This window comes from Cetorhinus maximus, chromosome 3, assembly GCF_964194155.1.
Source record: "Cetorhinus maximus chromosome 3, sCetMax3.hap1.1, whole genome shotgun sequence".
NCBI classification, from domain to species: domain Eukaryota; kingdom Metazoa; phylum Chordata; class Chondrichthyes; order Lamniformes; family Cetorhinidae; genus Cetorhinus; species Cetorhinus maximus.
Genome location: NC_135881.1, coordinates 17,767,036 through 17,790,315, shown reverse-complemented (window position 1 = coordinate 17,790,315; position 23,280 = coordinate 17,767,036). Strand labels below are relative to the sequence as shown.

At 44.6% G+C, this 23,280-nt stretch overlaps 1 protein-coding gene across 1 annotated transcript in view; it reads right to left on the bottom strand.

The window, feature by feature from the left end:
- ttc21a (tetratricopeptide repeat domain 21A) overlaps window positions 1-23,280 on the bottom strand; it is a 125,433-nt gene that overhangs the window by 7,205 nt on the left and 94,948 nt on the right. Inside the window, exons 21-26 of the mRNA XM_078534881.1 lie at window positions 20,895-21,005; window positions 19,869-19,950; window positions 13,624-13,774; window positions 7,903-8,064; window positions 5,047-5,245; window positions 829-1,053 (exon numbers count right to left, since the gene is read on the bottom strand). Coding sequence (XP_078391007.1) covers window positions 829-1,053; window positions 5,047-5,245; window positions 7,903-8,064; window positions 13,624-13,774; window positions 19,869-19,950; window positions 20,895-21,005 — 930 coding nt within the window. The remainder of the gene's footprint in view (window positions 1-828; window positions 1,054-5,046; window positions 5,246-7,902; window positions 8,065-13,623; window positions 13,775-19,868; window positions 19,951-20,894; window positions 21,006-23,280) is intronic.

The following is a 23,280-nucleotide window of genomic DNA, read 5'->3' as shown; positions in this document are numbered from 1 at the left end:
TTACTTAATCTTTCATGAGACGTTCCCATCACTGGCAAGGTCAGCATTTCTTGCCCATCCCTAATTGCTCTTGAACTGAGTGGCTTGCTCAGCCATTTCAGAGGGCAGTTAAGAGTCAACCACATTGCTGTGGGTCTGGAGTCACATGTAGGCCAGACTGAGTAAGCATAGTAGATTTCCTTCCCTAAAGGACATTAGAGAACAAGATGGGTCTTTATGACAATCGATGATAGTTTCATGGTCACCATTACCGAGACCAGTTTTCAATTCTAAATGTATTAATTGAATTTAAATTCCACAGCTGCCATGGTAGAATTTGAACCCATGCCCTCAGGGCATTGGCCTGAGCCGCTAGGATTACTAGCCCAGTGACATTACCACTGCACCACAAAATCTTTCCTCTAATCAGTGGGGGGGAACAAGAGGACATAATCTTAAAATTAGAGCGAGGGGAAATCAGGAGTGCATTTTGACATGAAGTGTGGTGCAAATCTATAATTCTCTCCCACAAAATGATTTGGATGCTGGGACAATTAAAGCTTGATAGAGTTTTGTTAGGTAAGGGTATCTAAGGTATGTGGAGCTAAGGCAGGGAAATAGAGCTGAGGCAGAGATGAGCCACAATCTATTAAATGGCTCGATGACGTGAATGGTTTATTCCCGTTTCTGTGTTCTAATCTCTAAGCCTATTATCAAATGTTTATTTTGCAAAGGTGTATATACAGTACACAACCATATAGTTCCAAACAGAAAGGTGTTTTCAGATTATTTCAGATTAAGGAGGACAGTACTGGCACACTTTTACTAAATTCATTAGCAGTAGCCCACCTGATTGTACTGTAAGCAGCGTTTCAGCAATTCTGTTGCAAGGTCGTATTTTCCTGCTTTAATGTAAATATCAGCCAGCAGAAGCCAGCTCTTCTCAAACTCCTCAGCATCCTTCAAATTCCAGTTTATTTTCGTTATTCTCTTCAACTGGTTCCTGGCCCGAGGAATCAGCTTTAGGACCACGCAAGCTTGAGCCACGGCCAGGAGTGAAGGAATGTGGTCCTTCTGAAAAATAAATAATTTGCAAGCAGCAATTCCATAAAGTGTTAGCAGGGATGGTATGTAATATTTCACATTATTGAGTTATAATCAACAGAAAGCAACAAATCTTCAATCTATATTTGGATTGTTGAGATGTGCTATCCAGCGAAACATAAACATTGTTACCCAGCAGACTGTTATGGCTTTAAGTATTCTCTGCCAAGTTACTCTAATGGAGCAATTGGTAAAGACATAGAAACCAGGAGGTCTCCAGTTGCACAAACTAGACTTGTACTTTCTTGAATATTGAAGATTAAAGGGTAATCCAACTGAGGAGTGTCAGATGATTAAGGGGGTTGACAAGGTTGATAGAGATAAACTATTTCCTTTGGTGGGGAAGCCCAGAACAAGATGGCATATCCTTAAAATTAGAGCCAGGCCATTCAGGATTGAGGTCAGGAAGCACTCTTCACACAAAGGGTAGCGTAAATCTGGAACTCTCTCCTTCAGAAAGTTGTCGAGGCTGGGGGTCAATTAAAAATTTCAAAACTAAGATTGATAGTTTTTTTGTTCGATAGGGGTATTAAGGGATATGGAATCAGAGGGTAAATGGAGCCAAGTTACAGATCAGCCATAATCTAATTGAATGGTGGATCAGTGTTGAATGGCCTATTCCCGTATCTATTTTCCCAGATCTCAAGTTCGATTTCTGGCCTATGTTGAATTTGAGACTATAATTGGCTTCAGAGCCACTGAGGTAAAGCAAAGGAAATTGGCCAGAATGCCTGTTGCTGAAACCCATCCAATGATTCCAACCGGAATTTGTACGTGAGTGTGTAGATGTGTTGATGCTGAGTGACGATCATCCCGGACTTTGATGATTCTCATGGTCTGTTATCACTGCAACAGTCACAAACTAAGTTCATTCATTAAGAATAGTTGCTTGGGCATGGGACTGGAAAGTGCCTAGCACCCATGTCTTGGCAACACGCCAATGCATGCAAGTGAGAAGGAGGAGAGAAAAGTGGTTTTTAAAAAAATGTTATAAATCTCCAGTTACTAGCATTGGATCTCATGAAAGTGCATGAATACTTTAATGCCTATGAACACAAGGCGTTGTTTAATAAGTGGCTACTGAATGGATGACTTTCAAAATAAAGTCAGCGGAGGAATCTAATAAGGTATATTCACTACTTTCTGCTGCTTGTTCCAAAGAGCTGTGAACTGAATTGACCTCCATGGCCTTCCATGTTATAGCTCTGGTGGTGCTGCAACTTTAGAAGGTACACTTCCTGAACTTGTATTTGCACTGCCAACAAAGTCAGTGACTTAAAGCCAGTGAACGAAGAGCTCTGATTATTAAAATAGAGCAGTTCTGTAGAAAAGCTGAAGCAGATTTATGGAATTCTCTCTGGATTAAAAGAAAATTCTAAGGGAAGGACCCACCATCCCTGGTTAACTAAAGAAGAAGTTAAGGAAAGCATCAAACTTGAGGAAAAAGCATGTAACCGTGCAAAGATGAGTGGCAGGTCTGATGATTCATCAGAATATAAAGAACACCAGAGAATGACTAAAAGGTTAATCAGGAGAAAGAAATTACAGTATGAGAGGAAGCTAGCTAGAAATGTAAAAAAGGATAGCAAGAGTTTCTATGAGTACTTAAAAAGGAAAAGAGTAGGTAAAGTGAGTGTGGGTCCTCCAGAGAGTGACAGTGGGGAGTTAATAGTAGATAATTAGAAAATGGCAGATGAAATTAACAAATATTTTGCTTCTGCCTTCACTATAGAGGATACAAAAAACATTCCAGCAATAGCTGTAAATCAGGAGGTGGAAGGGAGAGAGGAACTTGGTGAAATTATAATCACCAGGGAAGAGGTACTGAGCAAACTGATGGAACTGCGGGCTGACAAGACTTCGAGTGCTGATGGACTTCATCCTAGGGTGTTGAAAGAGGCGATGAGGTAGTAGAAGCGTTTGTGTTAATTTTCCAAAATTCGCTAGATTCTGGAAAGGTTCCATTGGACTGGAAAGTAGCAAATATAACCCCTCGATTCAAGAAGACAGGGAGGCAGAAATCAGGAAGCTATAAGCCAGTTAGCTTGACGTCTGTTGTGGGGAAGGTGTTAGAATCGATCATTAAGGAGGTTATAGCTGGGCACTTAGAGAAACCCAAGGTAATTGTGAAGAGCCAGCGTGGTTTTGTGAAAGGGAAATCATGTTTAACCAATTTATTGGAATTCTTTGAGGGAGTAATATGTGCTGCGGATAAAGGGGAGCCTGTAGACGTGCTGTACTTGGATTTCTGGTAGGAATTTGATAAGGTGCCACATCAAAGATTATTACGGAAAATAAATGCTCATGGTATAGGGGGTAGCATATTAGCATGGATAGAAGATTGGCTGGCTGACAGAAAACAGAGAGTATGCATAAATGGGTCTTTTACTGATTGGCAGGATGTGACGAGTGGAGTCCAGCAGGGGTCTGTGCTAGGGCATCAACTTTTTATAATTTATATCAATGACTTAGACGAAGGGAGTGAAGGCATGGTAGCTAAATTTGCTGATGACACAAAGATAGGTAGAAAGTATGTCATGAAGAAGACATAAGGAGGTTGATGACTGATATAGATAGGTTGAGTGAATGGGAAAAAATCTGGCAGATGGAGTATAATGTGGGAAAATGTGAAGTTGTTCACTTTGGCAGGAAGAATAAAACAGCAGAGTATTACTTAAACAGGGACCGGCTGCAGAATTCCAAGGTGCAGAGAGCGTTCTAGTGCATGAGTCACAAAAAGTTAGCATGCAGATACAGCCAGTAATTAAGAAGGCTAATGGAATGCTATCCTTTATTATGAGAGAAATGGAAAATAAAAGTAAGGATGTTATGCTTCAGTTATACATGGCACTGGTGAGACCACATCTCGAATACTGTGTGCAGTTTTGGTCTCCTTATTTAAGGAAGGATGTAAATGCATTGGAGGCGGTTTAGAGGAGGTTTACTAGATTGATACCTGGAATGAGTTGTTTGTCTTATGAGGAAAGGTTGGACAGACTGGGCTTGTTTCCACTGGAGTTTAGAAGAGTGAGGGGTGACTTGATTGAAGTATATAAGATGCTGAACAGTATTGACAAGGTGGACATGGAAAGTATGGTTCCTCTTGTGGATCAGTCCAGAACTAGGGGGCACCATTTTAAAATTAGGGGTTGCCCTTTTAGGACAGAGATGAGAATTTTTTTCTCTCAGAGGGCTGTGCGACTTTGGAACTCTCTGTCTCCAAAGGCGGTGCAAGTGGGGTCATTGAATATTTTTAAGGCAGATGTAGATAGCTTCTTGTTAGGCAAGAAAATCAAAGGTTATCGGAGGCAGATTGGAATATGGAATTCAAAACACAAATGGATCAGTTATTGAATGGCGGAGCAGGCTCAAGGGGCCGAATGGCCTACTCTGCTCCTGTTTCATATGTTCATATGCCGTGCTTAGCCCCATTAGTAACAACCAAATGTCAATCTGTAAACTCTGCTTTCGAAGTTGCACTTTGCTGTACGTTATTTCCCAGAGTGCAGAGATGTTCACACGTGCTTATGCGATATAATTTTCTGATTTAGGGAGTTTTGCAAAAGCTAATTGTGGTGTGAAAAATATTGAGATTGCCATGCATGTTATTTTTGGCATCCTGAAATAACTGATCATCATCACTGCTGGATAGACCGCAGCTTGCAATGGCCGGGGGCGGGAGAATCAGGAGAGAGGCCGGCGTCATTGGGCGGTGGAGGGAGAAGGTCACCGGCAGACAGTGGGCGCTGGAGAACACGGCTGAGCAAGCGACATCACCACTCCCGCAGGTGGAAACCAGTGTTGGCACTGGCTGATGGGTGTACATCGATGAAGTCAGCAGAGGGAGAAACCACGCAACGGCTGACGGGATGCAGTGTGAGCTGAATGCGCATGCACAACTGTTCCTGGCACTTGGTCGATCGTCATCAGGAGTTACACCGTATAGCTTACCCTACTGCTCACCTTGACAGAGGCCATTTCTGTGAACATGTCGAGGGCCGTTTCCACTTTAGAACGATCATTAGTGGCCATTAGGCAACTGTTCTGCAGCAATATCCGTTGCTCCTGTTCTTCCTGTGTTTGAGGATGGTACTCTTTCAGTAGTTTCTCTGCTGTCCTTACCGCGAGCTGGTCTGTCTCCTTCTTTTCGTTGGACTCTCCACTGTTCCGGGTTTTTTTAAAAAGGAGGGGAAAAATAGAGCTATACTTTGAACAATTTTCAGAAATTTCAGCCTAGATATTACGTCTGGTGATAATAAGAAATGACTATTTAGTGCATTTGTATGACATTCATATTATAGCAGAAACGTTAACTTGTTTAAAGTAAACTATTATTTAATTTATTAAAACTGTAGTGTTGTGTCAAGTAAAGAGATTTCATATTCATAATTTTATACATGGACTGAGCTCACATGAAAGCTTCTGGAACTGTTTTATTTGTTTAAGAAAGACACTGATGAACTGTTAAGTTGGGGTCAGGAGACTTTTGCTGATTCAACGCAGACTATCAAGTTTCTGGAAAGTTCTGAATTGAGTTACCATGGGCGGGGGACTCCCCCTGGAATCAACATACCAAGTCAAATGTTATCTGTGGAATTCAAACCTGCCATTGTTCAAAGCTTACTCAAAACACAGAGTCAATGGACTCATAGACTGATGGCCTGGCTTTTTGCTGAGTTGGGATGACTCAGGAGCCCTTTAAAAATGGCAGGCAGGCCCCAATTCCAGGATTCGTGACCCCATTCCCAGGAGTGCCTTTTAAGGGTGTGGTTGGTTCGAGTCATGAGCCCACACCTGGCACTCCCAACCTGGCCAGCTCCATTGTGGAGATAGGCATGTTGTACTCCTTGGCAATTTTCATGCAGTCAGGCCAGGTTTTTACAGTTCATGGCACCTCAGAGGTGTCGTGAACCATAATCTGCACGAGGGGACCTTTTAAAAGGTGAGTTCAAAAAATTCTCCTCATGCCCCCTATGCAAAGCTATGCCACCCCCCCACCAGCCCCCCGCCACCCTCATGGCCTCTTGTGCCCTCTATACAAAGCTATGGCACGTCTATGCCCATTAACCCACTATACACTGTATAGAACTAATGAACATTATAGTGACAATAAGATGTGTAAAAATAAGCTTTTAAAAAGTTATTCATTCGTTACTTGACACTATGTTAAAAAAGCCCTTTCACCACAGCCCAATAAACGTGTCTATTATCCAGATCCTTTAAAGCATCAATGCCAGAAACTGCAAGCACTTGAAACCTCTTGTGTAATCAAACATTGTGAAATTGACAGCAATCAAACATTGTGAAATTGACAGCAGAGATCAGAGAGCCAGAGCTGTCGATCAAGCAATATTTTCCCTGGGGCTCAGGCATTTCATCAAAGTAATGGATGTCTGGGCTCTCAGCCAAGCCTCAATATGTATTCTTGGCCATCTTTGTCTTTTAAGAACCATTTGTCATGAGCCAGTCTGAGAACCAGACTCTGAAACTAGCCGCAAGTCATCAAGCAGCCAAAGTACTTAATCTGTTGTAGTTTCAAAGTTCATCTGTGAACCAACCTCCTAGATATTCGACTACAAAAAACCTCACAACCAGCTGTAAACCCTTCACTTTACAAAACCCTCACTTCAACTTTAAATCATCAAATCCATTCAAGAAACCACAGGCATGCCAGGTGGGAGACCGGAAATCATAAACCAGAGACTGAATTAGCGGTTATCTGTAAAAGTGCACTATCTTTATCTGTATCCAATCTTTGTGTGTGTGTCTGTGTGCGTGTGTGAATACACGTGTATGTGAGACTGAGTGTGTGACATTGTGTTAATTTGGGGTAAGTGTATGAAAATAAATAACTTTATTTTAAATGCACAAAAGCTTGTTGCTGAATTATTTAATTGGAATTTCACTCCAAGGGTAAGAAAAGACATACCTCTTTCCATACAAAACATGTTGATTATGGGTAGTAAGAAAGCAAATGCAATCTGTCCATGACAGCATACATACAAATATTATAGGAACATTTTAATTCCTTGCCCAATGCAATGTATAATAAAGTGTATTTAAGTGTCACATTATATAAAGGGCAATTAGGGATAAGCAATAAATCCTGGCCTTGCCAGTGATGCTCACATCCCATGAAAGAATAAAAATAAAGTCAGAAAAAGTACTGATGGCTTCAAAGTTCAGTTTCCATCTCACATAGGCCAGGATTTTATGGCCCCACCATGGCGTGTCTCCCCCCGCTCCCCCCGGCGGATGCAGTCAGCCATTTAAATCTTCATTCAGTTCGGCAGGCCCATAATAGCTCGTCGGGTAGGAGGGGCTGTAAGGCCCTGGTCCTAGAAATGTCATAGGTTCAATCCTTATCTGAGCAGAGCCCGCTGATCTAAGCAGGACAGGAGAGACACATTTTTTAAGAAGGCCAGCATTTATTGCTCATCCCTAATTGCTCTTGAGGATCTGTTGATGAGCTGCCTTCATGATCCTGCTACAGTCTATCTGATGTAGTTAGGTTTGTCAGGAGAGTGAGAGACTTGGAGGGGAACTGAAAATTTAAATCTGAAATAAAATCCAAAATGTACAGCAACTTGGTCCGCATCCGAAAGAGAAAGATTAGGGCAAAGATTCGCATGGAACTCACATTAATAGTTTCAACTCAAAGCCTGAAATTCTTTTCAGAGACTGATTGTTCTGAATAATTAATCTTTGTTTTGATTAACTTATTTATTGTTAAAACCGAACATCTCATTGGAGACAACTGGATTATATCAAACGCTCAGCCAGATAATGAAATGTGGTAATAAGATGGCTTCACCAAACCTGAAGTCTTCATCCAGGATTTCAAACTGGTTGCCTCCTACGATCTCGTTGTCTGGGTTAAGACATATCTGGATCATGTTGTAAATGGAACTTTGCCCCCAGTCGCTGTCCTTGCGTGCTTTGTTAAAGTGTTTCAGTGCTCCATTTGGTTGCCCTGTATACCTGTCAGCAGAAATATAATAACATATGGCAGACGCTGCCTGCTCTGTAAGGTTGATTCATGTAAGCAATTCAGAAGCAGTGGCAAAGTTCTCAATGTTAATATGGCAATCATCTTGTTAAAACCAATTGCTGGTGATGGGCATTAATTATTCCAACTGGATAGAATAAAAAAGGTACAGCTGGAACAGTGTGTGGAAGATACTAGTTGTCTTGGAAATAAACCAGCTTTAACCAAGAGACCAGCTTGGATTAATTCTTCCACCACAACCTCTTATTGTGAGTAACACTCAAAACCTCTTAAGAGTTCAACTTTCTTTATTTCCCCATTACTTTCATTTTTGGGGAGATGGTGGTGTAATGTCATTGACTAATAATCCAGAGGCCCAGATTAATGCTCTGGGGACAGGGGTTTGAATCCACCATGGCAGCTGGTGGAATCCAGTTAATAAATCTGGAATTAAAAAGCTAGTCTCAATAACAGTGACCATGAAATGGTTGTCGGGAAAAACCCATCTGGTTCACGAATGCCCTTTAGGGAAGGAAATCCGCCGTCCTTACCTGGGCTGGCCTACATGTAACTCCAGTGTGGTTGACTCTTAAATGCTGCCTGAAATAGCCGAATAAGCCACTCAGTTGGATCAAACCGCTACAAAGTCTACAAAAAAAATTAAACCAGCTGGATTACCTGGCATCGACCTAGGCACTGGAAATGACAATGGCAACCCCAGCCTTGTTGGCCCTGCAAATTAACATCTGGGGCCTTGTGCCAAAATTGGGACAGCTGCCCCACAGACTAGTCAAGCAACAGCCTGACATAGTCATACTCATGGAATCATGCTTTACAATGACCCAGACCCCGCCATTGCCATTCCTGGGTATGTACAGGACAGACCTAGCAGAGGTGGTGGCACAGTGGTATACAGCCAGGAGGGAGTTGCCTTGGGAGTTCTCAACATCAACTTTGGACCCCATGAAGTCTCATGGCATCAGGTCAAGCATGGGCAAGGAAACCTCCTGCTAATTACCATCTCCTGCACTCACTCAGCTGATGAATCAATACTCCTCCATTTTGAACACCACTTGAAAGAAGTACTGAGGGTGGCAAAGGAGCAGAATGTACTCTGGGGGGGAACTTCAATCTCCGTCACCAAGAGTGGCTCGGTAGCACCACTACTGACCAAGTTGGCCGAGTCCTAAAGGACATAACTGCTAGACTGGGTCTGCAGCAGGTTGTGAGGGAACCAATGAGGGAAAAACCTACTTGACCTTGTCCTTAACAATCCACCTGTTGCAGATGCATCTGTACATGACACTATCGGTAGGTGCAGCCACTGCGCAGTCTTTGTGGAGACGAAGTCCTGTTTTCAATTGAAGGTACACTCCATGTTGTGTGGCACTACCACTGTGCTAAATGGGATAGATTTAGAACAGATCTAGCCACTCAAAACTCGACATCCATGAGGCACTGTGGGCCATCAGCAGCAGCAGAATTATATACAACCACGATCTGTAACTTCATGGCCTTGCACATCCCCCACTCTACAAATACTATCAAACTGGGGGAATCAATCAACCCTGGTTCAGTGAAGAGTGCAGGACGGTATGCCAGGAGGGCATGGTGAAGCTACAAGCCAAACAGCAAAAGCAGTATGCAATAGACAGAACTAAGTGATCCCACAACCAATGGATCAGATTTAGGCTCTGCAGTCCTGCCACATCCAGTTGTGAATGGTGGTGGTTAATTAAACAATTCACTGGAGGAGGAGCCTCCACAAATATCTCCATCTTCAAAGATCAGGTAGCCCAGCATATCAATGCAAAAGACGAGGCTGAAGCATTTGCAACAATCTTCAGCCAGAAGTTCTGACCGGACGTTCCATCTCTATGTCCTCTTGAGGTCCCTGTCATCACAGATGCTAGTCTAGCCAATTTGATTCACCACGTGATATCAAGAAATGGCTGAAGGCACTGGATACTGCAAAGGTTATGGGCCCTGACAACATTCCAGCAACAGTACTGAAGAGTTGTGATTCAGAACCAGCTGCACCCTTAGTCAAGCTGTTTCAGTTCAGCTACAACACTGGAATTTGTCCAGCAATGTGGAAAACTGCCCAGGTAAGTCCTGCCCATAAAAAGCAGGACAAATCCAACCCGGCCAATTACGACCCCATCAGCCTACTCTCGATTATCAGCAAAGTGATGGAAGGCGTTTTAGAGTCAGAGTTATACAGCACAAAAACAGGCCCTGCGTTCCATCGTGTCCATGCCAGCCATCAAGCACCTATTTATTCTAATTCTATTTTCCAGCACTTGGTCCGTAGCCCTGTATGCTATGCGTTTCAAGTGCTCATCTAAATACTACTTAAATGTTGTGAGGGTTCCTGCCTCTAGCACCTCCTCAGGCAGTGTGTTCCAGATTCCAACCACCCTCTGGGTGAAACACTCAAGCAGAACCAACCTGCTCACTGACACTCAGTTTGGGTTCTACCACTCAGCTCCTGACTTCACTACAGCCTTGATCAAAACACAGACAAAATAGCTGAACTCCAGAGCTGAGGTGAGAGTGACTGCCCTTGAAATCAAGGCTGCATTTGGTGAAGTGTGGCATCAAGGAGCGCTTGAAAAACTGGAGTCAATAGGAGTCAGGGGGAAAACTCTCCAGTGGTTGGAGTCATACCTGGCACAAAGGTTGTGGTTGTTGAATGTCAATTATCTCAATCCTAGGACATCACTGCAGGAGATCCTCAGGGTAGTGTCCTAGGCCCAACCATCTTCAGCTGCTTCATCAATGACCTTCCCTCCATCATAAGATCAGAAGTGGGGATGTTTGCTGATTGAGCTGTTCAGCACTATTCATGACTCTGCAGATACTAAAGCCACCCATCTCAACATGCAGCAAGACCTGGACAACATTCAGGCTTGGGCTGATAAGTGACAAGAAACATTTGTGCCATGCAAGTGCCAGGCAATGACCACCTCCAACAAGAGAGAATCTAAGCATCGCCCCTTGACATTCAATGGCATTACCATCGAACCATTACCCACTATCAACATCCTGGAGGTTACCATTGACCAGAAACTGAACTGAACCAGCCATAAATACTGTGGCTGCAAGAGCGGGTCAGGGGCTGGGGATTCTGTGGAGAGTAACTCACCTCCTGACTCCCCATAGCCTGTTCACCATCTACAAGGCACAAGTCATGAGCATGATGAAATACTCTCCACTTGCTTGAATGAGTGCAGCTCCAACAATATTCAAGAAGTTCAACACCATCCAGGACAAAGCAGCCCGCTTGACCAGCACACCATCCACCACCTCCAACATCCACACCCTGCACCACTGATGCACGGTGGCAACAGTTTATACAATCTGCAAGATGCAGTGCAGCAACTCTTCAAGGCTCCTTCGACAGCACCTTCCAACCCTGTGACCTCTAGAAGGGCAAGAGCAGCAGATGCATGAGAACACCATCACCTGCAAGTTCCCCTCCAAGCCACACACCATCCTGACTTGGAAGTATATTGCCGCTCTTCACTGTCACTGGGTCAAAACCCTGGAACTCCCTTCCTAAAAATCACTGTGGGTGTTTCTACAACACATGGACTGCAGCGGTTCCAGAAGGTGTCTCACCACCACCATCTGAAGGGCATTAGGGATAGGCAATAAAAATGTTGGCCTAGCCAGCGATGCCCACATCCCAAGAAAGAATGGAGAAAAAAAAGCTCCTGTTTTGAAGGCTAGGACTTGCATGAGAACCTGGTTGCAGAGTCACCATCCGCCCACTGATACTTTGTCCGAGTGATTGTTCTTAGTGTGATGTCACTAAGATGGTAAACTGTTGGTCCAATCAGCAGAATTCATTCAGGATCACAGCCATGGTCCTATCATATCCTCATCTGATATTTTTAGGAATTCATTCTTTGGATGAGGGCATCACTGACAAGGCCAGCAGGTGTTGCTCATCCCTGGTTGCCTAGAAGCAGTTGGATACAACTGATTGGGGTACAGTAGCATAGTAGTTATGTTAGAGCTAATGATCCAGAGGTCCAGAGTAATAAGCTGGAGACATGAGTTCAAACCTTACCATGACAGGTGGGGAATTTAAATTCAGTTAAATATATATGGAGTTAAAAAGATAATCCCAGTAACTCCTGGATCATCATTAAAACTCTACAGGTTCACTAAGAAGGGAAATCTGCTGTCCTTAGCTGGTCTGGCCTACAAGTGACTCCACACTCACAGAAATGTTGGTTGACTCTTAACTGCCCTCCGAAATGGCCTAGCAAGCCACTTGGGTATATTCAAGAAGGTGTTCACCACCAACTTCTCAAGGACAATTAGGCATGGGCACTGAATCCTGGCTTTGCCACTGGCTCTCATTGCCCATGAACGAACAAAGCAAAACAAATGGCTGATTTGGCCACTTCTAGTGCAGTCACATTATAGGCCAGGCTGGGTAAGGAGTGCACATTGATGAATTCAGTTGAAAAATCAGACAGTGATCAGGATTAGGAACCCTGGTTGATTTTTCTCTTCCTTAGCCTGGGGCGGCAAAGTTAATTATACTTCCCCTGCCTGAGGTCAGTTGTTTAGCTGAGTGGCTCATGCAAATGGCCAAGGTGTTTACAGTATGGCATCCTTACCTCAGGTGAATGGTGGGAGGTGGAAAATATCACTGCCCACCCACCCCACGTAACAAATTCCTAGGAATTCTTGCTCCAACATAATGAAGGGCAAATTCAGGTGAAAGGTTGGTTTAAAAGTTGGCTTCCTATACCCTGGAACAGATAAAGACTGTTGCTGGACGCTAATGATCCAGCGGCCCGGACGAATGAGCCGGAGGTATGAGTTTAAATCCCAACCTGGCGGCTGTGGAATTTAAATTCAGTTAATTAAATAAATATGGAATTAGTGTTTGCAGTATTCAGGTACTGCCAGGCGACCCTTACTACCTACTTTATCTGGCGGCTGTTAAACTTTCCCTGCCCAGAAAATGTTGCAGGAGGCGTTTGGACATCATGGGTGGAATTTTATGGCCCCATCTGGCGGGGCTGTAAAATGTGGCGAGCCTTTCAACACTCCATTGACTTCAGCGGGTCCCCACGTCCTTGTGCTCTAATGCTGCTGCCCCACTCCGGGGTGAACATGAACAACAGATGTGATTGGGACAGAAGCTTAGAGTAATGGATTTCTCAACATCCCTGATAAAAGCATTAATGGGCCAGCCTGATTAGAAAAGTCTGCCCCAGAAAGTATGCGCTCATTTGTGTTTATCTTAAGGCGCTGATATTAAAGGATCTGATTTTGGATTCATTTACCATTGAGGCACCAGGACTAAGAATAACCATTTCAAAACCTGCTGGCCTTCACATTCCAAACAGTCCAACCTCGTGAACAAGAAGCCGTGAAAACAGGTTTGAACTGGCTCGGCCTTGTTGGTCAAACCACTGGGGCTTGGAGGCTTGCGGTTGGCCCATGAGCTGTATTTTTCACACCTTATTCTAGATTATTTTGGAGCAAACATGCAAGTCATCACAATTCATTGAGTCTTCATTTACCAGAGATAGAGGCCTTTGCAATAGTTGAACCCAGGCTCTGCAACTGTTCTTGTTGACTTCCTCTCTGCTAGCTCCAAAAATTCTGGAGCTTTATCAAGTCTGCCTGTTTTTCTGAACAGCTTAATTAACTTGCTTAAGACCAAGAAGTTGTCTACCCAAAGGAGAGGAAAAAATGAGCACATTTACAGATCTTTAATAGTGGTGTAAATCCTAGCTAACTACTATGTTCTTAAAAAATATATAAACATTTTTTTTTGTAAATAGATGGTTTGATGAACAAGATGGACAGAGCATCCAACCTGTCCTTGGAAAAAGACCTTCATTCAACACAATATGAATTATTTAATAGCAACTTTCAAAGGGAAACTCAATACATATTGAAAAGAAAAGAAATTCAGAGCTATAGGGGAAAAATGAGTGGAGTAGGATTGGCCTCCTCTGTGATGTATGATTCTATGATGAATATTAGAGTTCAACAACATATGGATCTCATATCAAATAAAGTGAATTTATTTAATAACCTGCATAACAGAATCAGATAAAATTGATTACAGAAGGAGTCTGTATAGACTAATTTGTCCATGTGAACGAAAGCTCCACATTGGAGCTCCACACTATTTCCCCACACCTTTTAATAGTTTTCTGCTTCATGTTAATCCAAACTCTTCTTAAAGTGGGTGATTGGCATGGCTTCTATAGCCACTTGCAGTAACCCATTCCATAGTGCAATAATATTTTGGCTGAAAAAAATCTTTAAAACCACCAACCAAATCCCACAATCATTTATCTTCTAGCACCAGTCCACATGGAGTCAGGAGGAACAACAATGTTTCTTCTGTCTCTACAGGACTCCTGAGGATTGCTGTTAGTCCATAATCATCAGCAAGGCAGCTGCCCTCATCAAATTGGTCCTCATCACACCAGCCAACTGTCTCTGGACATCCAATTAGCGTTTACAGTTCATTGGCAGGATACTGATGGTGCCTGAGGCCTATTTTCAGATGAGGCTTGGGCCTCCAGATTTGGGCATGCACTTCCAGTGTACCATCAATTCCCCAGCTGAAAACAGGCCTAAACAAATTTTAAGTCCTAATTTTAGGAGGAGAGACTTGGGATACTGGGACTCCTTTCAGTAAAGGAGAGGAGATTTTATAGATGTCTTTAGAGTAATGAAGAGCATTGATAGACTGAACAAAGAAAGACTATTTCTTCTGTATGACGATGTACTGATGATTAACATTAATTTAAGGTTGTCATTGAAAATGTGTCAAGTGGCTTAGAGAGATTTCTTTATTCAAAGTATAGTTGATGCATAGAATGTTTTGCAACAAAGACTAGTTGAGCTAGAGATCATTGCATGTTTGTTGGAGAGTTGGACAAATATTTCAAACAGAACAAGATATGGGGCTATGGGGCAATAGGATTAATTTTGAATTGCTCTCTCAAAAGCTGGCACAGACACAATGGGCTGAATGGCCTCATTCCATGCTGCAACATCAATGCTACCAGCTCTCTAATGCCATGGGATCTTTAATGGACACCTGAACCACGGAAATAGGCAGATAAGCCTCAATTTAATATCTTATCCAAAGGACAAAACCTCCAACAAAGCTTCCTTAGAACCACCTTGGAATGTCAGCCTCAATTATTCAACTAAGTACTTGAGTGAGGCTTGGACCCATGATCAGCAGATTCAGAGGGGAAAGTATTACCAACTGAGCCACGCTGACCATATGGTTCCAATTCCAACAAGCTAACTGGCTAAAATAAATGTATTTTATTTCATCCTGAACCACCACAAATCATTGTACAATGGGACTTTTCTAAGCGACAAATGCACTCTAGGTGGAATTTTCCCATCCTGCCTGCAGTGCGTTTCATGGCGGGCTGGAGCGGAGAATCTAGCGGGAGCCAAAAAAATCGGAAACCACTGGCGTAAAAATAGTTTGCAATTTTCCTGATGGTGAGTGAATGGTGGGTTGGTTATCCCACTGACTACTGGCTTGAACACCATTTGCATTCATTACCATCTCATGAATGCTTGTTAAATTAACTGGAATCAAGTGCTGCCTTCCAATCTTGCGTCACACCAGCGCGAAATCATGTCGGTCTGAATCTTGTTTTGAAAAAAAACGGTCGGACCTCACTTTGCTCGTGACTTCGGGGTGAGTGCAACATTCATAATCTACGTGCCACAACCCTACGCTGGTCTCATTGCAATGCCAGTGGAACGCCACAATGCTGGGGCTGTAGTGCTGGTCTGCTCCTGGTGGTTGCCTCCGTAGTCACAAGGACCCCACAGTGCAGCGGTACTCAGTACGGGCTTAACATTCAGACAGTGACCAGGGTGGGGAGGAGCGGGGTGGTGTAGGGGTGATGTGCTCCAGAGCCGCAGAATGGTCTGCTCCAGGTGGATACCAGGTGCAGAGGTACTCATATAAAGGTGAGCATTTGGAGACCAGCAGTTCAACCTGGGTGGGAGGGGGGGGGGGGGGATGTCAGTGGTGGTGGTGGTAGTGGTAAGGGAAACCAGCAAATGGGGAAAAGGGGTAGGAAGGCTTTGCAAGAGGTTGGGGAGAGGGGCCACAGTGGAAGGCAGAGGGACGGGAAGGCTTTGCAGGGGGGTGGAGAGGAGGGGGAATGACGGAAGGCAGAGGGGAGACCCGAAGGGTGGGAAGCTGGAGCACAACAAGGTAGATTGAAATGCTGACAAACAAGGGGGTGAATGGGATACCACATGCATGAATGGGAGGGGATTAGAATAGTTAGGTACTTGTTCGACCAGCGCAGACTCGATGGGCCGAAGGGCCTTTTTCTGTACTGTAGACCTCTATGACTCCAAACTTGTCCTCCCCAGCGATCTCAGTGGCATTCTCCTCATTCCATTAGGGTGACAATATTGGCTGTCCCTCCCCTGGTCTGGTATCTTTCGCTTCTGCTGTGGGCAAGCTTGCCCTGGATGAAGACAAATGAGAAGGGGTGGAGCTAAGGTTGGGAAGCATGCATGCCTCCTTTGACTGGTGAGCCATCTCCAGAAAGGGCTGAGGATGGTGGTGATGTGAAAGTTTCCACGAGACAATCAGTGGTGATATGTGCCCCCCCCCCGCCCCCCCCGAAATGGTTGTGTGAGATCCCTGAAGAGTTTTATTTATTCATTTCTCAGGATTTGGGCTTTGTTGGCTAGGCCAGCTTTTATTGCCCATCCCTTATTGCCCTTGAGAAGGTGGTGGTGAGCTGCCGCCTTGAACCGTTGCAGTCCATGTGGTGTAAGTACACCCACAATGCTGTTATGGAGGGAGTTCCAGGATTTTGACCCAGCGACAGTGAAGGAACGGCGATGTATTTCCAAGTCAGGATGGTGAGTGGCATGGAGCTTGGAGGGGAATTTTAAGGTGGTGGTGTTCCCATGTATCTGCTGCCCTTGTCTTTCTAGATAGTAGCTTTTGTGGGTTTGGAAGGTGCTGCCTAAGGAGCCTAGGTGAGTTTCTGCAGTGCACCTTGTAGATGATACACACTGCTGTCACGGTTCGTCGGTGGTGGAAGGAGTGCCAATCAAGCAGGCTGCTTTGTCCTAGTGTAGAGCTTCTTGAGGGTTGTTGGAGCTGCACTTATCCAGGCAAGTGAAGAGCATTCCATCACACTCTCTTGATTTGTGCCTTGTAGATGGTGGACAGGCTTTGGGAGTCAGGAGATGAGTTACTCATCACAGGATTCCTAGCCTCTGACCTGCTCTTGTAGCCACAGTATTTATATGGCTAGTCCAGTTCAGTTTCTGGTCAATGGTATCCCCCAGGATGTTGATAGTGAGGGATTCAGTGATGGTGACATTCACTGAATGTAAAGGGGCGATGATTAGATTCTCTCTTGTTGGAGATGGTCATTGCCTGGCACTTGTGTTGCGCAAGTGTTACTTGCTACTTGTCAGCCCAAGCCTGGATATTAACCAGGTCTTGTTGCATTTGGACATAGACTGCTTCACTGTCTGAGGAGTTGTGAATGGTGCTGGACATTGTGTGCAAATCATCAGTGAGCATCCTCACTTGTGACCTCAAGATACAAGGAAGTTCAATGATGTAGCAGCTGAAGATGGTTGGGCTGAGGACACTACCCTGAGGAACTCCTGCAGTGATGTCCTGGAACTGAGATGATTGACCTCCAACAACCACAACAACCTTCCTTTGTGTTCGGTAGTAGAGTAGCTCTTTGATTACATGATGCCATGATGAGAGTTTGATATTTGAGGGAGCTGAAGGATGACTTATCCTGGTGGAGCGGATGAGATCATTCATCCTCTTCCTACACTGGATGGCATTTTGGGAGTGGTGGCTAGCTGCGCTGACATCCTTTGTGATAGCTTCCCAGGCTGGAGAGGTGAGGCTGGAATGGTTTTGGAACTGCCCTGGGATAGAGCACACCCTTATGTGCCCACACTCTTATCAAGGGTGTTGTGGTCGAAGTGCTGTGCTGCCACCTTCTTTTGTCTTGCAGCCGCCTTCTTTTGGGCTGCAGACATCTTTAAAGGTCTCCTGGAGACAGGTGGCCTGGAGAGAGTGAAATGTGTGTGCTTGCCCGGCATTTAAATATGGCGCCCGGACCTTCGACCCCTCCAGGTACCGGCGGGGTGGACGAATCAGTTCCCGACCCGCCAGGTGATTCGAAGAGGTAGTCGCCTGTGCATAATTAATGAGCTTCCAAGCGTGGAATCGTGCGCGATTTCCCGCCAATTCCGATCAGCGGGATACACATAGCGGAACAAAAACAGAATTACCTGGAAAAACTCAGCAGGTCTGGCAGCATCGGTGGAGAAGAAATCAGTTGACGTTTCGAGTCCTCACGACCCTTCGGCAGAACTGAAGTATAATTAGGAGAGAGGTGAAATATTTCACCCTATTTCACCTCTCTCCTAACTATACTTCAGTTCTGCCGAAGGGTCGTGAGGACTCGAAACGTCAACTGATTTCTTCTCCACCGATGCTGCCAGACCTGCTGAGTTTTTCCAGGTAATTCTGTTTTTGTTTTGGATTTCCAGCATCCGCAGTAGCTTTTAGCTTTTTGTTTTTACACATAGCGGAACCTGCCCACCACTGCACTTAATTTCAAAAATGGAAAATTCCACCCTCTGCGTCTTACACACTATGTCATGATAGACTTTAACAATTAAAATTTAAGATGGACTCAGATATTGTTAGATACCAAGGTCAAACGTTGAAACAACGGGCAGGACATTTTTGGAGTGCACCGTCTCCTGCCCACCACTGAAAAAGTTAGCAATGAATGCACCCCCACTCCTGACGGCTGCCACGTTTGTGGAGCATTAACTGGCTGGAGGCGGACTTCTGTCCCCATCTGGTGAGGCAGTCCTGCCTCAAAGAGTTGCCAACCAATCTGACTGACCTGCGGCTCTCTAATCTCAGCAGCGCCATTTGAGGAGTACATCCAGCCCCAGCGAAGATGAACCAGGATCCAGACAGAAGGTGAGTTCTAGGGATTTCTCCACGGGGCCATGTTCAGAGGCCTTGGTGGAGGGGCATTGTAGGTTGAAGGGTTTGAGGGCCAGGTTCCAAAGGCCAGGGGGCAAGAAGGCATCGAGGTGGGAGAACTTTGAGCGGGAGCTCCGTCAATTGGGAAAGGGGTCCTATGAGGGAAGCCCACATTTTCAGCCTGAGGCTTAAGCAGGCTAAGCTACCAGGCTTCCTCCCATCCCCAGCCTGTAAACTGCAGCTAGATGGAAAGTAGCCCTTAAATGGCCATTTAAGAGCCTCAGTTGGGGCGAGTGCAGGCCCTAAGCCCACCCCACCTGCTGTATAATGACGATAAGGTCAGGGGTGGGTGGGCAGGTAGACAGCGGGAAGGATACCTGCACAATTTTACGGGCTCCCCCACCTGCAAACCCACTGACTAGGAACCGTAACATTCTGCCCATTAACTGTTTCTCTAACAACAGATGCCGCCTGCCCTGTTGAGTATTTCTAGCATTTTCTATTTTTATTACTAAGATTAATGCTGTTTTCAGTCCAGCAGCACAGCAATAATCAGCAAAGCTTTACTCAAATAAGATGTAAAGTGATATTATCTTCACATGTGGGTAATTATTAACAAAAATATCCTGCTATAAGCAGCAAGACCACAGCCAAAACTGGTTATAACCGATCTTACAATTCACCTACAATGCTAATTATCACTGATCAGATTATGGTAAAACTATGATTGAATCATATGGGATGATACACAGAGCCAACAGATACCTGGTGATCTCTGAAATAGTTGTCGATAATAGAATAAAGCGTGTTCATACTCTTGTTTTTTAAACATGAGGTCTGCCATCATCTATGAACAGAAAAAAAATGACAACAGCTACTAATATCTCACCCGCCAATATTGTCTTTCATTCTCCTTGCCCCGCACCTCCCAATCCTCACCATATCCATTCCTGCAGTGTCTAATCCTCACCAATATCATCTCCTTTCAATATCTCCCTCCTGCAAACATATTTTCCCAATATCTCCCCAACATAATATTTTTCTTTCACCAATATCTCACCAACCAAAATCTTCCATCTCCTTCCTATGTGTTCCTCCACAAACTTTCAAGCCAGACATTATATGATTGTTCAGGATGTTTGTGAGTGAGATATTGGTGACAGTGGGATTAAGATTCGCAGTTTTTATGTCTCATCCCACACTGGAAAGTGGAGTTACTACTTGAGCAAGCAGGAAAGCAATTAAACACTTCTTTTTAAAAAAAACACTTTTTTTTCTCTTCCAACCACCAAAGACACTTTAATGTGAAAATGCTTTGGCAAGTGTTGAAGTGAGTTGTGACCGCATGGTACAATATGCTGAAACTCAAACGGGCTAATCCAAAGGATGGTGAGTCACATGCTCATTCTCCGCATGGTTAGGTCTCAGCCCATGCTACTGGGGCAGAACAATCACATGGAGAGAAGTAAAATCAAATGGGTCAAGTCACCGGAGATATTCTGAGGGCCTCCCAAGTAGCAGGTTAGGCAGCTCCATTGGCAAAACCAAGAGGTAAGTCCCCAGCTGCTTCTTTCAGTCAGGAGATGGATGCTCGGTGTGGGGAGGCCCCACAATGGGAAAACATGGTGGTAGTTGCAGTGGTGGGAGAGGAAGGGGAAGCGGGGTGGGGCTGGAGGGGGGCAGGGAGGGAGAGAGGGGTGGGCAGGGGAAGGAAGGATCCAATGGCCAGAAATCAAAAAAATGAAGCCACCTTGGTAAAAGAGGAGCTGAGAGATATGTAAATAAACATACCATGTTAACATCATTGTTGTTTTGTACATTCTTCAGTAGCTTCATACACAGATGCTCACACACATCACTGTCTCCTTTGGCCAGGTATAATTGGGCAAGCTCTATCATCAGCTAAGGGAACAAACGATGTTATGGAAAATGTTATAGAGTGCTGAGGGAAATTTGTTCCAAAAAGATCAAAGGATCACAGTTGTACCTAAATGCTTTTATAGCACAGAAATAGGTCTTTCGCCCCAAAGGATGCATGCTGATGTTTATGCCCCACAAGAGCATCCTCATACCCTACTCCATCTAACCCTATTTGTATATTATTCTGTTCCTTTCTCTGTTATGTGCTTAACCAGCCTCCACTTAAAGGCACCAATGCTATTAGTCTCAACTACTCCATATTATGCTGCACCTGAAATTATTACTAATTGTGCTGGACCATGAGATTGTATCAATCTTCCTTTAATATTCTTTAATGGGATGTGAATGTTGCTGGTTGCCCATTCCTAACTGCTCTCGAAGGTGGTGGTGAGCTGCCTTCTTCAACCACTGCAGTCCATCGGGCGCAGGTACACCCACAGCGCCGTTAGAGAAGAAGCTCCAGGATTTTGACCCAGCGACATTGAAGGAACAATAGTATAGTGAAGGAACAATGGTATATCACTCCCTTCACCACTGATGCAGAGTGGCAGTGTGTGTACTATGTACATGTTGCACTGCAGCAACTCGCCAAGGCTCTTTTGACAGCACCTTACAAAGCCGCAACCTTTACCACCAAGAAGGACAAGGGCAGCAGATGTATGGAAACACTACCACCTTCAAGTTCCCCTCTAAGCTATACATCATCTGGACTTGGAACTATTTAATTTAGTGGACAGGGTGTCAATCCAGTGCATTTTTTTAATTATTCATTTTATGGGATGTGGGCATTGCTGGCTAGGCCAGTATTTATTGTTTATCTCTAATTGCCCTTGAGAAGGTAGTGGTGAGCTGCCTTCTTGAACTGCTGCAGTCCCTGTGGTGTAGGTACACCCACAGTGCTGTTAGGGAGTTCCAGGATTTTGACCCAGTGATATTGAAGGAATGGCGATATACTTCCAAGTCAGGATGGTGAGTGACTTGGAGGGGAACGTCCAGATGGTGGTGTTCCCATCTATCTGCTGGCCTTGTCCTTCTAGATGGTGGTGGTGGTCGTGGGTTTGGAAGGTGCTGCCTAAGAAGCCTTGGTGAGTTTCTGCAGCGTTTCTTGTAGATGGTACTCACTGCTGCTACCGTGTCAGTGGTGGAGGGAGTGAATGTTTGTGGAAGTGGTGCCAATCAAGCAGGCTGCTTTGTTCTGGATGGTGTCAAGCTTCTTGAGTGTTGTTGGAGCTGCACACACCCAAGCAATTGGAGAGTATTCCATCACATTCTTGACTCGTGCCTTGTAAATGGTGGACAGGCTTTGGAGAGTCAGGAGATGAGTTACTCATTGCAGATTTCCCAGCCTCTAACCTGATCTTGTGGCAATAATATTTATTAAATTGGTCCAATTCCATTTCTGATCAATGGTAAACCCCAGGATGTTGATAGTGGGGCATTCAGTGATGGTATTGCCATTGAATGTCAAGGGAAGATGGTTAGATTCTCTCTTGTTGGGGATGGTGACTACCTGGCACTTGAGTGGCACGAATGTTACTTGCCACTTATCAGTCCAAGCCTGAATGCTGACCAGGTCTTGCTGCATATGGATACATACTGCTTCAGTATCTAAGGAGTTGTGATCATTGTACAACCATCAGTGAACATCCCGACTTCTGACCTTTATGATAGAGGGAATGTCATTGATGAAGCGGCTGAAGCTGGTTGGGTCTAGGACACTAACCTGAAGAACTCCTGCATTGATGTCCTGGGACATCAGCATGGTTAGACTGAGCTCAAGTGGAGTGGTTTCATTGTTCATTGCACTCTTAAATTTGACAATGAATCACTCGTTTCTGCCAATTTTAATTTGGCCAACTTGACATTTATAAAGCAGTGACAGCTTACTGCTCTGCTAACACCAATACTCCAGCCACCACCATTTTCAAAAGGGCCTACAGCTGGGTGGCCAAAGGGCACCTCCTCCCCACCCACTATTTCAGGAAATAGACCATTTTAATATGTTAATTGGGGGTCACATGACATACCGAAGGAACCTAGTCCATTTTGAGGCCTGGGCCTTGTCAGCAAGGGCTCAACAGGCTGTGGACAATAAACAAGCAGCCACTAATGTCCTTGAGGGAAGGAATCATGCCATCCTCACCCACCCTGGACTCCAGTGAAACCAGTCCCCCACCAATGTGGTTGACTCTTAACTGCCCTATAAAGATGCCTAGTAAGCCACTCAGTTGTATCAAACCCTTCCAGGGAAACTAGA